At 37.2% G+C, this 20,029-nt stretch overlaps 1 protein-coding gene across 4 annotated transcripts in view; it reads right to left on the minus strand.

Moving 5' to 3' along the window:
- Positions 1-20,029, minus strand: part of LOC149813265 (single-stranded DNA endonuclease family protein) — a 101,962-nt gene that overhangs the window by 33,346 nt on the left and 48,587 nt on the right. For 2 of the 4 annotated variants that reach the window (XM_089991604.1, XM_089991603.1), the window contains exons 9-13: positions 14,307-14,478; positions 9,289-9,388; positions 9,102-9,184; positions 6,183-6,283; positions 5,895-6,025 (exon numbers count right to left, since the gene is read on the minus strand). In XM_089991604.1, coding sequence (XP_089847730.1) covers positions 5,895-6,025; positions 6,183-6,283; positions 9,102-9,184; positions 9,289-9,388; positions 14,307-14,478 — 587 coding nt within the window. Of the gene's footprint in view, positions 1-5,894; positions 6,076-6,182; positions 6,284-9,101; positions 9,185-9,288; positions 9,389-14,306; positions 14,479-20,029 lie in introns of those variants that run through there. The other 2 variants (XM_089991606.1, XM_089991605.1) reach the window with 2 other exon arrangements.

Below are 20,029 nucleotides of genomic sequence, written 5' to 3' on the forward strand. Positions count from 1 at the left end.
TCACCTAAAAAAATGCAAAGACCCGTAATTGAGATACGATCATTGGGATTTCCTCCCCAGTCAGCATCAGTAAAAGCAGTCAATTCAAGAGATGAGAAAGAGGATAAGAAGAGTCCCTTGGAGATGGTATGTTTGATATATCGCACAATTCTCATTACGGCCGCCATATGAACCGAAGTAGGTGTTGAAAGTGCACTAGGATCGAGGCAACGAGCACTAGAGGGGGGGTGAATAGTGCTTTTAAAATTTTCTGCAGAATATAGAATGATTTTGCAAATCTCAAAGCAAACACACAAAGAACACAAGATTTTATCCTGGTTCGGTCTAACCCGACCTACATCCAGTCCCCAAGCAAAACCCGCTTGAGATTATCCACTATCAACCTTGTAAACTACAAGATCACACAGACCATAACTGGTCTCACTTTCAGTAACAACCCTACTGAAAGCAAACAACTCCTTTACACCAAGGAGTCCTTTTACAGAAAAGAAATAACAACTTACAATACAACCTATGAGTCTTCCTTTTGAATGCAAATGAGATGCAATTGGCTTTTGAAGTTGTTGAAATACTCTACTCACGAATTCACTATCTCTCAAAGTGATTTGAGTGAAAAACTGAAGTGAAAATATCACGTGAGTGAGAAAACAAATACTTGAATGAATAGGAGTGAAAAGCAAGAAGTAATTCAATATAATTCTATTGAATTTGATCTTTTTGAGTGTAGAATGCACTCATATTTATAGCTGAAAGTTTTCATACGTTGAGAGTATGAAAGGGTGCCAAAACTGTCCATTTCGAATGATCAAAACGTTTGAAAAATGAAAAGACACGCCTTTTTGAAGTTTCAGGAAAACGGCAAAATTAGTCGACTGAAACATCAGTTAGTCGACTAATAGTTAGTTATTAGTAGACTGACCGTTATCGTCGGTCGACTGATCTGTTAATCGAGCCGTTTGAAAATCAGAACTTTTGAAACTTAGTCGACTTAAGAAAAGTTAGTCGACTGATAATATCATCAGTAGACTGAAAAACCTTTTAGTCGACTGCTGCTAAAATCTTCTGAAAAACAAACATTCTGTTCGGTCGACTGATAAAAAGCATTAGTCGACTGCTGCTAAATTTTCAAAAAACACATGTTCTGTTCAGTCGACTGATAAAACCATTAGTCGACTGCTGCTAATCTTCCAGAAAACAGACATTCTGTTCAGTCGACTGATAAAACCTTCGGTCGACTAATTTGACAAAAATGACTTTTTAGAAAATATGGCGCGAAAGGATTAGTCGACTGGTAAGTCTATTGGTCGACTAATAAACATGAAAATTTAAGAAAAGAGTTTTCTAAAAAGATTTTCATGAGGGTTCTTTTTAGAAAAGTTTTTCTAAAGACTTTTAAGGTGAAATGCAACCTAAATATGCACTCTAAGTAAGGCTCTTACAAGAATCTAAGACTTTTAATGAATTAAACATTTGCATACTAGTCTTCAAAGATTCTTCACTGAATTCTTCAATATCTTCATAGCCTTAGCTGAAATGCAGTTGATTCCACTTGCTCATCATCAAAACCTTGTACTTGAAGTATCATGTATGGCTTCATTGTCGTAACAGGTGCATGCTGAAACTGGCTCGCTGCATGAACCGCATGAGCTATGTCTGGACGTGTGATGGATAGATAGGTGAGGGATCCGATTAATTGACGGTAGGGGGTTGGATCTTCAAGGAGAACACCATCTTCAAGTCTTAGTTTCGAATTGATAACTTCGGGAGTCTCAACTTTCTTTTCATCGAATATTCTTGATTTGGTACAAATTTCTGCAGCTAATTTCATTTGAGATAAGATGTATCCACGCGCGGAATAAGCCACTTCAATTCCTAAAAAATATCTCAAAAAACCAAGATCAGACATATCAAAAGTATCTTTTAACATAGACTTAACATCATTTACTCCCTTTTTGTCATTTCCAGTGATGATCATATCATCAACATACAGCAGAAGCATAATAATGGAGTCACCTGTCCTTTTAACAAAAAGAGCAGTGTCAGTATAGCAAGAAGAAAAACCTAAATTGATTAGTACATTACTAAACCTGTCATACCAAGCTTTAGGAGCTTGCTTAAGTCCATATAAGGCATTTTTTAATTTCAAAATTTTTCCATCTAAATTCATACCTGGAGGTGGTTCCATATAAACTTCTTCATTTAAATTACCATTCAAAAAGGCATTTTTGACATCAAGTTGAAAGATTGGCCATTTTTTAACAGAGGCTATAGCAATAAGGACTCGAACACTAGTCATTCGAGCAACTGGGGCAAAAGTTTCATCATAATCTACCCCATACTCTTGGGCATATCCCTTGGCTACCAACCTAGCCTTATATCTTTCTAATGAACCATCACTCTTAGTTTTTACCTTAAAAACCCATCTACATCCAATGGGTTTCTTGCCATTGGGAGGATCAATGATTTCCCAAGTTTGCGCCTTTTTAAGGGCATTAAGTTCAAGTTCCATAGCTTCATTCCAATGAGCATATTGTTTAGCATCATTGTAATGAGATGGTTCATGAAAGGAGTGAAGAGCAAGTAGGCATGCTCGAAAATTAGGAGAAAAAGAGTCATAAGAAACAAATCTATTTGGTATCTTGGGAATACGATTTGATCTTCTTTGAGAGGTCTCTTCGATCGACTCACTTTGAGAGAATTTTTCAAGGGCACAAGGGGGATTTCTTTCATTCCTTCTAAAGTAGACTTGTATTTGTCTTGAAATATTTTCTTCTAAGTTTTGATCATTATTTGGATGTTCAAAAAGATCTTCATTAAGAGGTCCACTAGGATCAACATGATCATCTATGATGTTTTCTTGAGGTAACAAGTCAAATAAGAAGGAATAGTCAATATTTTCATTTGGTTGGTGCGAAAAACCATTTTCTTCTTCGAGGAATGTGACATCTTTTGAGATATAAAGTTTGTTCTTAAGCATGTCAAAACATCGATATCCTTTTTGTTTTTCGCCATATCCTAAGAAAATACATTCAATAGCCCTAGGAGAAAGTTTATCATTTTTGCGAGTTAGAACAAAGCATTTACATCCAAAAATTCTTAATCTTTTATAATCGGGAGACATATTGTAAAGTTTTTCAAATGTAGAAAGATTTTTCAAAGAGGATGAGGGGGTTCTATTGATGAGATATGTGAAGGTTAGAACCGCTTTGGCCCAAAAGGATTTTGGGATATTTTTTGAAATCAATAACGTTCTTGTAGTTTCTATTATGTTCCTATGCTTTCTTTCCGCAAGACCATTTTGTTGCGGAGTGTTAGGACAAGAACGTTGATGACAAATTCCATTTTCTTTTAAATAGCTTTGAAAATCATTAGACATATATTCACCTCCCGAATCGGATCTAAGAATAGATAGATTTCCCAAAAATTGATTTTTAACCATTGCATGAAATTCTTTAAAGAAGGAGAAGACTTCGGATTTGCGACTTAGGAAGTATATCCACGTAAATCGAGTGAAGTCATCAATAAAGACCACATAATACGAAAAAACTCCTTTAGACAAAATAGGGGAGGGTCCCCACACATCGGAATGAACAAGCTCAAATGGCCGAGTGGTAAAGTAACTTCTTTGAGGAAATGGAGTAGCTTTAGATTTCCCAAAAATGCAATCTTTACAAGTCATGTGATTGTCTTTACAAGTATTGTTCAAAAACGGAAAAAGAGACATTTTTACAAAATTTGGATGACCAAGTCTCTCATGCCAAATTCCAATACTTTTGTCTTTTACAAGATTGCAAGATGACTTAGATGGAAGCGTCAAAAAGTCCATAAAATAGAGATCACCCCTTCTATGGCCTTGCCCAATCAGCTTCCCTGACTGGAGATCCTGCATGGTGCAATCTTTAGGTGAGAAAGAGACTTGGCATCCATGATCGGTGATTTGGGAAACGGAAAAAAGATTTAAATCAATTTTTGGAACGATTCTTACTTTAGGAACAAAAAAGTTTTGAGGATTTTTTAAGTCAAGTGTTCCAATACTTTCAATTTTCAATGATGTTCCATCGGCCGTTGAAACATAGGAGGACATGGGTTCGGAAAAAACATTTGAAAGAGAGTTTTTATGAGATGTCATATGAAAAGAAGCACCGGAGTCTAGTATCCACATACCTAGAGGTGATGAAGAGTAGGCGATGGCGGCTCCGGATGTTGAAGGAGAAGTCTTGAGAAGATGTTGGAGAACTTCGGAGATGTGATTTAGAGTTTCTTTGATATCTCCCTCTTTGGTACCTTCTTCCTTCTTTGGAGAATTTTCTCCAACCGCGGCTACATTTCCTTTAAGTTTTGGACAAACCGGTCTAATGTGTCCCGGTTCATTACAATAATGGCATATTATTCCCTTTCTAGGCCCATTACTATTTTTGTTAAAATGGGGAGGTCTATATGCTTTAATATTCGATCCGGGCCTAGTAACGGCCAACACTTCATCACTCTTAATGCTCAAGTCAAGTCAAGTTTCTTCTTGACATATCTCGGCAAGGGCATCTTCAATAGGTAGGGTTTTGCTTCTATGGAGAAGAGATGTCCTAACTTGTTCAAATTTCGGGCGAAGTCCATGAAGAAATTGAAAAAAGTGCTCATTTTCAATTTGTTCCCTTCTTAACTCAATATCTTGTGGACTTACCCATTTAAGCTCAAGAAGGGCAAGTTCATCCCAAAGAGGGGTTAGAGAGCTAAAATAGTCCCGGACACTCATATCCATTTGTTTGGTGGAACGGATTTTTTCTTGACAAAAAAATTGTCGAGCAAGATCCTTTTGGGTATACAAAACCTTAAGGAAAAACCAAGCCTCATTGGCCCTTCTAAATTTGGCAATATTAGCACAATTTTTAAGGTCAACATTGTTCATAAACCATGCCAAAATTTTGGCATGGTTACTTTCCCAATCCTCAACTTTGGATTGATGGTCATTGATAGCTTTGATGCGCTCATCGCCATTTAAAGCTTTTTCAATCTCATTTTCGATTTTAGTGAGAACAAGGGAGGGTTCGGGAGTAGTTCCCATAACAAAACCCCAAAGTTTCTTACCGCTTAGATGATTTTCCATAGCGGAGGCCCACATGAGATAGTTGGACCCATTTAGCTTAAAAGAAAGCTCCACTTTAGAGTCACGTTCCATCGGCACCAAATATACTTCCTTTCTTCAAGAACTTTTGAGAGGCACGTGTCCCAAGATAGCAAAAGAGAAGCCCAATCACCAACCGAGCTCTGATACCATGTAATGAAAAGAGGCGGAAGCACAAATAGAGCAAAAGGCACTCGTAAAGAGTGACCACAAGAGTCAAGAACACAAGCACTAAAAGTGCACACACAAAACTCTCAAAAGTGAAAATGACTTAAAGTCATAAGTTGGATATTATTGAAGAAGGAAAGAGAAGGGTGAAAAACCCATACATTTACAAGGGGGAGCCTCCTCTTTATATAGAGGAGAGCATAAAGGAGGACCATAAAGGGGGCTCCCTTCTAGTCGTTGGGAGCCCCAACGGTCATAAATATGACTGTTGGGGCCCCAACGACTAGATAGGTGGGGCCCCTTATGGTCCTAAAAGTCAAAAACTGAAAAAGGAAAAAGTAAAAAGAAAAAGGGGAAAAAGAAAGAAAAAAGGAAAAAGGTAAAAAAGAAAAAGTACAGGTGAAATTACCAAAACACCCTTATCGGGTTTTTGGTTTATACAAAACAGAAAAAGCTATATTATGTATGTATATACGTATATATACTTATATATATACGAATGTATATATATAAGTATATGTATATATATATATATATATATATTTATATATACATAATTTAACAGTTAGGTCATCAAATCCCAGATAAATCTGGAAGGAGTACATACCTCCACAGCACATCAGCTGGAACTACAGATGGTCCAATGTTTGAATCTCCTTTCCAAGAAACCTCAAAACATTCAACTCCATGGAGCTTTCTATGCTTTAAAATGGAAGCAACATGATGAGCAACAGGTAACTGCCGTTCAGGAAAAGAACGCATCAATTCGAAAGAAAAAGGTTGGAAAACTGGCAAAATAAAAAATTAATTGGCTAAAGGCACACACATTCTTATGAAGCATATAGAGACCAATCAGAAGAAATTTGTGAGAGCACTGAGAAGTAATGAGGATCACCTTCGGTGTGGGGGCTTGAATCCCTAGGTCAAAAGTAATTGCTCGCAGGTTTGCCAGTCGCCTAAGTTCTCTTTCCGCAATCTTAGGAAGGATATACTCATCTGCAAGTGAAGCAGGCCATCCACATCAGGTTTCTATAAAATGATCAACTACCAAAGCAAGACAAACATAGGCAAAGGGGAAATACACAACCAGACAGACAAGTCCAATGACTCCCTTTGGCCCACATGTACAAAAAAAGGTGTGAGCATGTATGTACATGTATGCAATCCACGTCTGTACCATAGTCACAGATATCATTGCTATTTTGAAAATATTGGCTTTATAAGTTTTTTTTTAAATGATTTGAAGGCTAAAATATCATGATAATTTTAAAATTAAATTATAGCAATATTACCATGGTAATATCATGATATGATTCAATACTTCTAGAATTCTTTTTCCACATTTTAAATGTTTTTTGCTTATTTCATATTTTTATATTTCAAAAATTTTATGATTTTAGTTACATTTCTACAAAACTTTATTATCTAAACATATTCTTTTCTTACTTATTTCTGCCTTTTTTACAATTTTATATTTTTTGAGTGCCGAGATTTTTCTGAGATCTATAAAAAAGACTGATCGTGAAATTTTGCTTGCTGAGATATATCCAAGACTGTTATCTGTGACTACTGTCACTTTCAGTGCTCATGCTTCAGGCTTTACTGGTGATGGATGGGAAAATTGGAGTGGCATTTTTGGCATCCAAACCTAAAAACCCTTTCCCATTATTTTTAAGCGTCACCATGCATCGGAAGTGATACTGATGCAATTGGTGGCTGCACAAATGGGAGAGAGTCGTATGACATGGATGGCACCAGTCAAGTCATCCTGTGCACAAGTGTTGCTTAACCCAGAAGAAAAGCGAAAAAAGAATGGAGAAAAAATTAATTGGCACTCCACAAGTGGGCCAATTTGTAAATCATCCTAATAGATGCAGGCATTTTTGTTGAGAGAAAAGGTTCGGAACAAGCACCCAAGACCCATCACTTTTCCTGCTTATTGTAAAAACGGCCAACTTACTGCTCCTCATCTTCCTGAAATCATTCCCCTATCACCAAAGACAGAAAATATGCCAAAAAGTGGGATGACATTGAGCATCCAAAACCTAACCTTTCCATTCCCTTAGTTCAGGGACATTTGGCATTGGAAATGAACTGTGAATTATACAAACATCATTGGTGCAAGATAACAACAATATTTTATGGCTGATTATTTTACCGAGCTGTTATCAATTGCAAACTTCATTTTTTAAATTCCATGGTCTCCAGGACCAACGTAGGTACACTTTCAAGGTTATACTTTACTTCCCATAAAAGTAGAAAATGTCCAGCTCAGGTAGCATAATTTCAGCACACGGACATTTTGATAAGTTTTGTGGAGGATTTTCCTTTTGCTCAGCAGGAAAAAAAATACTTGCACTATTTTGGATTATTTATCAAAGGCAACACAGGCTGTCGATAGCAAAAACGAGGTATATGAGTGGATCCATTGCACTTGACAATCATTGTCTGCATCATAAACAGCATCTGTTACACTCAAACATTGTTCATAACAGGTCTGGCTCAGTGCTTCCCAACCTTTAGTATTAAACTGAAGAAATGGAGAATCCCATCATTTGTTAGCAACTGCAAACCAGGGAATAACATCCTTTTGGCTTGGAAGAAAATTATAAAAATGAAATACAAACTGATGATTTCAACTCCATCTTGGTGGTTACTTAAAAAATTGTAAGCTCATGGAAAGGATTTGTTACAGGCATGCATATGCAAATGAGAGAGAGACAACAGCCTTAAACATTTATGTATTCTCAAGTGGAAGAGAATAAATGCATGAAATTCGCTCACAATAATTTTTATTCCCTTCAACTCGTATTCAGGGAACAGAAATTATGGAGAGTAAATTCATGCATCATGGATGTGGGCTAACTGTTGAACCTTCTTAAACTTTATTTTCTTGTTCTTATTCTCATTCTCCTTATATCTATTCTCTTAAAAAGGAAATATGTTTGTCAACATACATCACTCCCAATGGTGGGAAATGAAATTGTCAATGAGCTGAGGTTCCCATTTCCCATGAAGAATCTCAAAATTGCTCTTTTAATGAATAACCAGGCTTGAAGAGGCTAGTTGGCTGTCAATATTAGATCGTGTGTAACTAGTGGTGGACAAGATGTGGCACTTCTTTCAATGTCAATAAGACCATTTAAACAGCACAGGTAGATAAGATCCATACCCCTAATCAATGATTAATGACTTTTTAGACAAGCTTATTTAATGTATTTTGGAACATATAATCACATATTGAGGATTCTAACGTAAGTGTAGAAAAAGAAAATCTTATGTGTTGCTTCATTATGAACCCTTGATATTTGTCGAAGACAACTTCTTCAGATGCTTTCGACTTATTTTTCTTGCTAAAAAGCATAATCATCATCATCATCATGGTTAAAAAGATGCTTTTACCAGTACAATCAGGGAGATGGTTTACAAAATAAACTTTATTAGTTTTTTCTATCAAATATGAAGATGGAAGGCACATAGGCTCAACCACATTTCATAATGCACAGTCACATTACTTTGTTCACATCTATGTCAAAATAATTGCTAATCTGTAAAACAAAACTTCCATATGGAAACTGATTTTTGCTTAATATTTTAGAAATAGATGAATGGAATGCCTTTTGAAGAGACAGTTTCAAGTTCCATTTTTAATAAAGACCTGAAGTTTTTTTTTAATGACAAAGTTCCCCACCAAAGCAGGTAATCTCCGGGTGGTGTTACCGACACCCAAGACCTTACAGGGCCCACCACGATATGAAAATCATGCTTGATTATTTTTCTCTTCAAAACAGTCATTGAGAGAGAGAGAGAGAACCTGTTTTGTCAGGAGGCCAACCAAAGGCCTCAGCACATATTTGTTGAAGTTGACCACGTTGAAAAGGCCGTTGAGCAAGTACCCTATGGTAGATTGAAGAGACCAGATGACAAGTTGACAACTCAGTAAGCTCAAGTGACATATGAAAGAGTAACCAATTCATGCCTTTTAAGCAAACAAGTTCTACCTTTGCACCTCAACTGAGTCAGTGGAGTGACATTTTGGCTTCAAATATGCATTAATTACATCCCATAAATCCTGGTTCATTTTTTGGATTTCTCTGGTATCTGGTATATCCATAACCACAGGCATAAGCTCTACATGATTGCTTATGTTTGAGAACGAAAAAAAGGACCAGGATAGCGAGAAGCTATTGATTGCAACCATTAACTAGTAAAAATTAATATCATTATAATATGTTTCTTTCAACTAAAGATTTATCACTGCTATATAAAAGTAGACGCATTATAGGAAGAAAAATGAATCTAATACCACAATTATTGAGGTGTGCCTACTCTTCTATAATTTATAGTATGTCACATAAGTTCATTCAAAATGTTACATATCACATTAGAACTAGGCTATGAATATTTTATTAACATGTATACCAATGCAGATTTGGAATATCTGTAAAATCCTGCTTGTCCAGTAAAAGACAAAAATCATGCTTAAATACTAACATATTACATGATAATAAACTTTCCAAGACGTCAGGAATCTTTCATGCCCTACTTTTGCTTGCTCTATGATACACCAAAAAAAAAACATGAAAACCTTTCTACTCTCAGAAAACCAAAAGCAATGCAAGTTCTGTTATGCAAAGAAAAATACAAAAAGAGTAACAAATGTGAAAAATCCTTGGTGTAGATGATGGGAGGATGTAGAAGACAGAGGGCCACCACCTCTACTTTCCTTTCTTGGAGAGAGACTGAGGCTTATGTTTCTTTATTAATACAAGACAACCCTAATAGGGTAAGTTACAGGAGTCTTCATATCTTTACAATATTACAACACACCTTGAACAAGAAACATAAGACATAATACAACAAACAAATTACTTCTATGCAATACATTTTATGACGTTGGGCTGCTACTACAACTGGGGAAAAAAACCCTGCAGCCCACCCCCAAGGGGTAAAAAATACCATTTTGACCCTTAGCATCCAAAAAATGAAACTTTCTCACATGCTCCCTCAAGTTGTGCATGATTCTCGAACATGCATAACTTTTTCTACAAGAACCGAAGTCTTTGTTGTGACAACCCTTTTGTTAAAATGCGTGTTACCTGATACTTTGAACTAAAAAACTTGGTTTAAATTTATTCTAATTCTATCCTCCCCCTCACAAAATTGCAGTCAATATGAAAGCACATATATTTCTCATTTAAAAAACAGAATTTTGAGCAAAGGTCAACGCACTTCAATTATCACAAAATGTACGTTAACCCATGATCTATATTCAGCCTCTGTAATTGAGTAAGCTATTGTTTTCTGCTTCCTACTTTACCAAGAGATTAGATTAGGCCCCAGGAAGATTCAATAGCCTAAAACTGAATTTCTTGTGTTAGTGTCTTCTACCCAATCAACATCAGATTATCTGTAATGCCCCAGAAGTTCGACTTGAGACAAGAAGATTTGAATGAAATCACCTTCGAAAGTCAGAGTTTGCAGCAAAGATTTTTAAAGATACCAAAAGTTTTTAGATAAAGGCACAAGTTGATTCTTTTGAGCACGCTAGCAAAAAGACGCAGCACAAACCCAATTCCTAACTAAGCCAAACAGTGAGCAAAAGATAGAAAAGAGTTTATCCATAAAAAGGTTTAGTCTGAACAGAACAGAGGGAGTCATCCACCCCTAATAAAAAGTACAAAACCCAAAGTGACATAGCCAGAACGCTGACGAGAGAGGTGAGGCTTTGATCATGTAGCATTGCACTGCCGCCTGTAAGGAGAGCCTACATGTCACCTATACCCATAAAAATGGGGTAAGTCCTGAAAACTAGTAGGTGCGCAAAAGAAAAAGAAGAACATCAACTAATCTAAAGTATGTTCATATCTAAGCAAATATAAACAGATGCAACAGGCAGTACGCAGGTGAATAGTAAAGATCATAGCAAAGCTAACCAGAATATCATGAGCTCAAGCAGGCTAGCATTACGGTGATAACAATCTAACTGAAATCAGTCACAACAAAACTTATCAGGCGTACCTTCTAACTATCGCAAGTAACAAACTCGTAGCAAGGTAAAGCAGGCAGTCGAAAGCAAGAACAAAGAACAGTTGTGAACATGCCATAATGTGATCTGATTATTATCTGGACATTGTGGGTACGCACAATGTATAAAACGTAGAAACAACCGATATTCATTCGGGGGTTCATTATGCTATGTATTTTATTATACCTTGAAAGACTAACTGAGTCCGCTCCTAAGGAAACGACCAGTGGTCAAGAGAGTAAGTCCCCAAAGGCAAAACAGGGTCCAAGGATACATCCAACTTCTGCAGAAGTGTCGGGCGACTACCACCTAGGATACTTATGGTAACATCATTTCCCCTACCTCCAATGACTGGGGAAGTCGGATCTTTGCCTGCAATAGCCATGAATGGTTTGTCAACTCTGTCCATCGGAGGTTTTGTACCATACATCCTCTCTTTTGATGAACCAGCCCGAACAAGTACGATGAGGGGTTTTTCTTCATCATCGCCTTGCTCTACATGCCCTGGTCTATTCGACCCACTTGAGCATCTTGCCAGTGAAGGCGCATGATTACCATTTAGTGAGATGTCCATAATTGTGCTCTTTCACATACCATGAGGCCTATTCACTCTGTGTTATGCATCAAAGCATTGCATAGCATTGCCAAGAAATGCGGCTAGGCTTATAGCCACAAGTCACAGGGAAACACTCAAAACAAGCTCAGATGCTGACAACGATTTCTAGAGGTACCTGAAAAGTAGAAACAATAGCATGATCGCAATCTACATGGCGCAGGCAAGAAGTGAATCAGTAAGAGCATAAACAAGCAGGTCAAGCACAAGGCCAAGGCGCATAAAATGCGGAGCAATAGAAGTAAAGTGTTGAAACGTAAACAGCCAAGGCGCATAAAGCGCGGGGCAACAGAAAGTAAAGTGCTGAAACGTAAACAGCCAAGGCGCATAAAGCGTGGGGCAACAAAAAGTAAAGTGCTGAAAATTAAACAGGACAAGGATCGTGAAACCACGTCCTTGAATTAAAGAACAGAAAGTAAAGTGCTGGAAAGTAAATAAGACAAGGATCGCGAAACCGCGTCCTTGAGTTTAAAAGACAGAAAGTAAAGCCTAGGCACATATAACGCGACGGCAACAGAAAGTGAAGTGCTGAAAAGTAAACAGGACAAGAATCGCGAAACCGCGTCCTTGAGTTTAAAAGACAGAAAGTAAAGCCTAGGCACATATAGCGCGGCGGCAACAGAAAGTAAAGTGCTGGAAAGTAAACAGGACAAGGATCACGAAACCGCGTCCTTGAGTTAATGAACGTACATATAGCTTATATGTATACGTATATATATATGTTGTTTGATTATCTTTTTTTTAGTTTAGTTTAGTTTAGTTCATTCAAAGTCCTTTCGCGCAACTTTCCCCTACCTTGGAGAGTTGCGAGTTCCTGAACGCCTGCGGGCGTAAGTGCTAAGAGTCTCGGGCCATGAGTCGCGTGTACGCTCAGTCGTGCAACCTGCAAGCGTAAAAAGGTTAGCATGCAAGACAAAGGTGAAACAAGAGCCTAGCCACCAAGAAAAGACAGGGAAACAGAGTCCCTGACGAACAGCAAAACAGGTGACAGGCAGCAAAAACAAACAGGGACAGAGGGCTCTGCCCCCTGCCGACAAACAGACAACGACAGGGGGCGGAGCCCCCTGCCGGCAACACAACAACGACAGGGGGCGAAGCCCCCTGCCGGCAAACCGACGCGACAGGGAGCCAAGCACCCCCTGCCGACAAACGAGAGCGACAGGGGGTGGAGCCCCCTACCGGCAAGCCGACGGTGACAGGGGGCAGAGCCCCCTGCCAACAAACGGACGACGACAGGGGGCAAAGCCCCTTGCCGGCAAGCCGACGGTGACAGGGAGCAGAGCCCCCTGCCGACAAACGGACGACGACAGGGGGCCGAGCCCCCTGCCGACAAACTGATGACGACAAGGAGCCAAGCACCCCCTGTCAACGCATGAACTTCCGAGAGGAGAGGAGGGAGGTAGCTACCTGCAGTTACCAGCGGCGAGTCGCCGGAGAAGAAGGTGAAGACGGCGGGTCACCGACGCTAGTACGGAGGAGGGGGGTCGACTGCCACCAAGACAGTTGCCGGAGAGTCATTCGCACGGTCGTCGGTCGAAGGGTGGAGGCGACGAAGACGGAAAAGGGCAGAGAGAGAAGAGAGAGAATCAGGCGAGGGCATTGGCGCTTCGCCCGAGACTCCTTTCTTTAAAAAGGGGAACCAACTTCTCGAAAGATGGAGAAGCCGAGTCCGGGCTGGGCTCGGATCCGGGTCTGGCTCGGATCCGGCACCAACGGCCGACCGAGACACGTGCCTGGCGCGTGTCCGACACGTGTCGGACTCTTTTTTTTTTGGACTTTACATTATCCCACATTGGTTTTGAATGACCTGTTTGTCTGGATCATTCTTGTAATAAACCAGTCTATGTGATATGATGCCTTTGATATGCTTCACAATTCTTTTCAACACCTCCATGTGAACTGTAAAGGCAGAATGCATGAACTGGCATATTTGATTTACAGCATATGCACTGTTAGGCCATGTAATGGTAAAGATAGTGCAAGGCTCCTGCCATGCTTAAGTATATCTTTAGATCCTTTTATGGTACTCCATCATTCTTCGACAATCTTTTATTCATAACACAAGGCATCTATTGGCTTGTATGTACCTTGTTAAACCTTTCAAAATGCCAATTTCATATTTTTCTGAGATAATTTATTTTTTTTAAGTTGTTTTAAAAACTTTTTTCATCCAAACTCCAGGCAACCTCTTATTTATCATTAGTGTTATAAATAATGTTCATAAAAGTGTCCAATTTTATTGCTTATAATCAATAACATAAGTACAACAAAACAAGTATATATATATATGTGTGTGTGTGTGTGTGTGTGTGTGTGTGTACATTAATGTTCTAGCAATACACAAAACACTTTAAAAAGACATTATTTTTCCCACTCACCAGCAATGTTCATGTCATGATTCTGTCCATTCACCATGTTCACATTGGAAACCAGAGATTTATCACGATTTTTGTTAACATTTTTCCTCCTTGCAATTGCTAAGCCCTCAACAGCGATCTGTTTCAGTATGTTTTCTTCTCCTATTGTTCGTATAAGCTGACAAGCACTTTCCTGCATTTATGAAATTAATGCAAAATAAGCAAAGAAATAAAACCCATAACTCCCACATATTTGACTGCACATTTTGAACCATGAGCCGGAGAATAATCATTTAACAGCAAGGTTCACTAAATGACACCAGTAACATTCTCATTTTACCAAAGTTCTTTTAAAGAGTAGTTCCATACTTAGTCATTTTCAGGTTTTTTAAAATTTTGGCTAAGTATAGAAGAAATATTGTTTGAACCTCGATCTTAAACTGATGCTTTTGAGTCTGGGCTTGGCCCAGGTCTCATCAACTAGGTCTAAACAAGCCATTTAAAACGTAATAAAGAATTTTATTTTTGACCTTTAAATTCATGGGAAATTCGGGTCATTTTCGAGCAAAATTCAGAATTTATATTCATGTAATATACCGTTGGATGCGTCTTGAAATGTTGATCGCAATGATATATTACTTTTTAGAATATGAGTTCCGGTTGGCCTGAAAATCATATTTTTTCAAAAAAATAACATTTTGTCGGTTTGGATCCGGATTTGGATTGAATTGGATCCAATGCTTTTGATCCAAATTAATATGGATCTGGACTCTATCCAAGATCTATATTAATCTGGATTTGGTCCAGTCCAAAATTTATTTGGATTTTTGGAAATGGATTTGGATCTTGAATCTGGATCCATATCCAAATCCATGCCCAACAATTTTATAGCTTTAAATTTGAGTTAAATAAGGTTAAGAAGCCTCCTAAGTTCATTTGGCTATTTTTGGAAGCTTTTAAATCATTATTAATTAATTAATTTTTATTAATTATAAAATTCTTATGTTAGGGTTGTTTAGGACTTCCCAATGAAGTCCTTGTACATGCCTAAAGAGACTTCAGTAGTTTTGGAAAAGGCTTTTGAAAATTTTGGAAACTAGTCAAAATATAGAGTTTTGAAAATTTTAAAAAGAGAGAGAGAATCCTCCAAGGAGAAAACTCTCCTTCTGCAGCCCATTAAGAGAGGGTTGGAAAAGGACCCCTCTTGTCTGTATAAAGTCAAAAAAAAAAAGAGAGAAAAAGAAAGGAAGAAAGAGAAATGAAAGAGAGAAAGGAGGAAGGAGAGGAGGAGGAGAGCTGCTCCAGCCCTCCACCCACATTTTTTAACCTTTACCCTCATTTTTCTTTATTTTTTGTATTCAAGGTATAGGTTTTTTCTCTTGAAACAAGTGAAAATTGATATAGATTGGATTTCCATGCAATAATTTGATGAAAATCCATAGAAAGAGTGTTTAAATCTATGTTTTTGCAAAAACACATGGAGGATGATGCGTGGTTGTGTTCTTAATTATTCTCACTCTTTCATACAATAAAAATTCTGTATATGCTAAAACAGAATCTTTATTGGTAGTAGATGTACTTAATTAGAGGTTCAGCAGAAATCTGAAATCGTAAACATAGTGGGATTTTATAAGTTGCATAGGCATTTTTTTTTCTTTTAATTCATGAATCTATGAATCTGGAATTTATTCATGAATTCGACTATATATATAGTATTTTAATTCATGAATCAAGAAGACTGCATGGCTGCATGAGGCTGCGTAAATCTGCAAATCTGTGTATGTGTGAGAAAGTTGAAAATTTGTGTGTGCGTGACTTGAAACCTTATGTGAGCTCTAAGCGTAGAGCTGTATGAATGCATAAACAGTATGAATGATGCTGGGTAATATTTGCAGAGTAAAATTTGTGAGAATATACAGCATTTAATATAGGCACACTTAGGAAAGAGCACATATGCAAACACGTAATGTGATTATGGCCATGTATGTATATTTGCAGTATGATTCTGGATATGCACACTAATTTATATGGAAATAGGCATGCGCATACAAGTTTAACAGTTACACTTTTGCATGTACATGCAACTTGATTTTTGTGCACATCTATGCATGCACATTAACTATATTCAGCTTAGCACAGTCCCAGCATGGTTACTCATGCTGGACTGGCTTGTAGCCCTACCAGGTTGGGTGCAGCAGGGCATGAACCTAGCCCTGCCGGGTCCAGACAGTTGGTTGGCCAGTGTAAGGTCTGCCAACACCTGCTAGGTGCTGGTAAACTCTACCTGGCCTAACCGATTTGGTTGGGCAGGGGTACTCTTGTTGATAGATGCAGAAACGTGTCTGCTGATTTAATGAATTTGTAATGCTAGAGAAACTGTGAATGTTTTGACATAGAGATTAGCATCTACATATAAAGAAATGCACAAAGTTATGGAGCACTGATAGGAAAAACAAGAACCATGTACCTTAACAATTTAAATTAGTATTGTGAATCTGTTGCAAATTATTGCACATAATCCTGGCTGGCAAGAGGCCTTATAGATTATGATACTGGAGACATCGTTAAAGGGTTTTTAGTCAGAAAACAAAAATTCTGCATCAGGAATTACGTGCATTATTGACCCAGAAGCAAAAAATAATAATATATTGACCTTGTATTAGGTATAGCAGAAATATCTACATCATAATAGCCGTACAAACATTGTATTGTTGAAAGCCTCCTTGAACTGGGAATTATAGCTTGATACCTTTTACTTCATTGCAGTTGAGACATGATATCTGATTAAAATATATATACATATATAACTGATTATTACATATTTGATGTTGAGATCTGTTATGGCTGTTTGTTTTGGCAGGGAACCTGATCAATTTCCCATTTTATAGACCCTCCTATTTAGGCTCCATTTTACATGACAAACAAGTGGTGTTTTCTGTCTTTTAAGGATATCCTCATGCTGGCCTGTTTTTACAAAAGCAAAAAAATTATATATATATATATATATATATATATATATATAAAGATGGAACACTTTGTGTTTTTCGTAAATCTAGAATTTGAGAGTCAATATGCAATTAAATTTCCAAATTATGTTATGATACATGGTATGAATGAGAAATTACCTTGTGTTTGAATTTATGTGACATGATTAAGTATTATGTGATATGAATGTTGTTTCGAACACACACACACATACACACACACACACACACACACATATATATATATATATATATATATATATATATATATATATATATATATATATATATACATGAACTCATGCATATTTCGCATGTACATAAATGCATAAATGGTTCACTTGTTCCAAATCGAGATGATTCATGAATGAAATCATGCATGTAAATGGTTACATGAAAGCACATGCGCATGAGTAATGAACACATGCATATGAATGCTTTCATGCACATTGTTAAATTGGTATATGGATGTACCTTGGAAAACGTGTGACATCATTGTATATATAGCACGTTGCTATAATTTTTTCATATGATGCATCAATGATCAAAATGATCATCGCGGGCCTGGTGAGCCCTGAGCTTGTTTTGCTCATTTACTAGTGTTTATGCATCGCAAAAATCACATTTGACATTTTTCTCTATATTGCACTGTTCTGCATTTTTACACGAGTTGGAGTCTCGTGATGAGCCTCGCACTTGGAGATTTGAATTTGTGATATTAATTTGGCATGCTGAATTGCAAATTAATGAAACAATCATTAATAATAACTTAAAGAAAAAGAACAGTGTAATGTACTTTTTAAGATGTCTCGTCGGGAGTACGGGACTCTTGGAGTTGCGATTTTGGGAAAACCGAAAGGATACAAAAACTTTGTATGCTTGGTGTTGCCCCTGAACCCGATATTGAGGCTTTTTCTTCTGATCATGGTTTTAAGGAGTTTTCGCCACTTTGCCTGAAGGTGATGTGTAGACACAGCTGTTGTTTTGCTATACCAAGAAAAGTGACACTTGTACATGGGTGGTCTATGGTGTCCCGACATTAGATAGATAGTCTAATGTTTCGAAAGTTGTTTCGGTCGAGGGCTAAGTTTGGAACTCAGTAATAAAATACAACTTGTGTCCTAAGTTACCCCGAGAACCTTACTTGAACTCGAGAATTCTTACCTGTTTGGTGTATCCGCAGGCAATGGTAATAAAAAATAGAACTTAAATATGTGTGCATACTAATAGGGACATGCATGTGAAAGAGGACTTGATTAAAGATAATAATTTATTCATGCATATGCATTAAGTTCATGCATTTTACTGTTATGCATTAGATCATGCATATTTACTTGCTTCTTTACTTGTCCTGTATGATTAATTGCATGATATTCTATCATGTTTCATGTTAAATGTCTTTAAATGAATTCTCTTTTGTACTCTTTATACTTATTTGTTACATTAGAGAGACTTGTAATCAGAATCTTGTTTGGTTCTGACACCCATATTTTTCCTATATCTTGCAGCCTCAGGTACCCAATGAAAGGACATGGTTCTAGAAGAGCTATGAGTGCATCACGACTGCTAGACAGATCACTTAGGACAGTGTGGCTCTACTCTTTCACTTATCTTTTTTGGCTTACTCTGATTTTCTATTATTTTGCACTTGTCTCAGACTATTTAATTTGAATTAATAAAGTTGATTCAATTTGGGTTTGGTTTGAAAGATGGGGTGTAAGATCCCTTCTGGTCGGTTAAGTTATTCAGTTGATAATAGAACTGTAAAGGCCTCGGGTTTCTAGGAAAACTTTCGCAATTGATTTATAAAAAAACACACTTTTTCTTGGGTATGAGTTGGGGTCGTTACAACTGTAGTCATCCACAAACACAACATAATAAGATACACCTCATTTGGATACAACTGGAGTCGGTCCCCACACATCCGAATGCACTAACTCAAATGGATTTTTAGATATAAAATGTCTAGTCCCAAAGGATAAAGACTTTATTTTACCAAGAATGCAATCTTCACAAACAAAATCTCTTTAAGTGTAATTTGGACACACTAGGATATCCTAATCTTTTGTGCCAATTTTCTATATCTTTCTTTTCCACGAAATTACAAAAAATATGTTTTAATCAAGGTTTTAAAACTCGTGACTCGGAACTTGACTCATTCTTTATTGACTCGTGACTCGGCGGGTCAACTCGGTGACTCGGACCGGGTTTTGTTAACTTTTGATTTTAAAACAAAGACAATATATAAATTGTCATTTAAACATATAAAGGTTTGTAGAATGACTTAATTACTAGTTTAATTGATTACTAAGTAAAATAACATCAAGTAAAACTGCTCTTAATTCAAATCTCACATTTATTAAAGAAACTACACAAGCAGGAGCAAGTCTTTCAAGACAATATATAAAGAATGACTTAATTACTAGCTTCAAGAACTTTAATAGCCATGCTCGATCATGGTTTACATCCTAAATATATGGACATAGCTGTTGTGTTGCAGGGCCTCAGAAAATCCTTGCAAAATTTTGGGAACATTGAACTTTATCTTGATATTTGTAAGTGCGTTTCTGATGTAAAGTTGATTGGACCATGCCTTATATATCTGCACATAAATGCATATAAGCTTTGGATAATGAGAATGATGTGATGTATATATATTATAATGATAAATGTGGGCATTTTATGCTGTTGGTTTTGAACAGGCTGGCTGCCAACTATTGTGTAGGTCTCATAGATGGTTGCATGAGGGATCAGTTATGT

The sequence above is a fragment of the Nuphar pumila genome, chromosome 16 (assembly GCF_984573655.1).
Source record: "Nuphar pumila chromosome 16, dmNupPumi1.hap1.1, whole genome shotgun sequence".
Taxonomy (NCBI): Eukaryota; Viridiplantae; Streptophyta; class Magnoliopsida; order Nymphaeales; family Nymphaeaceae; genus Nuphar; species Nuphar pumila.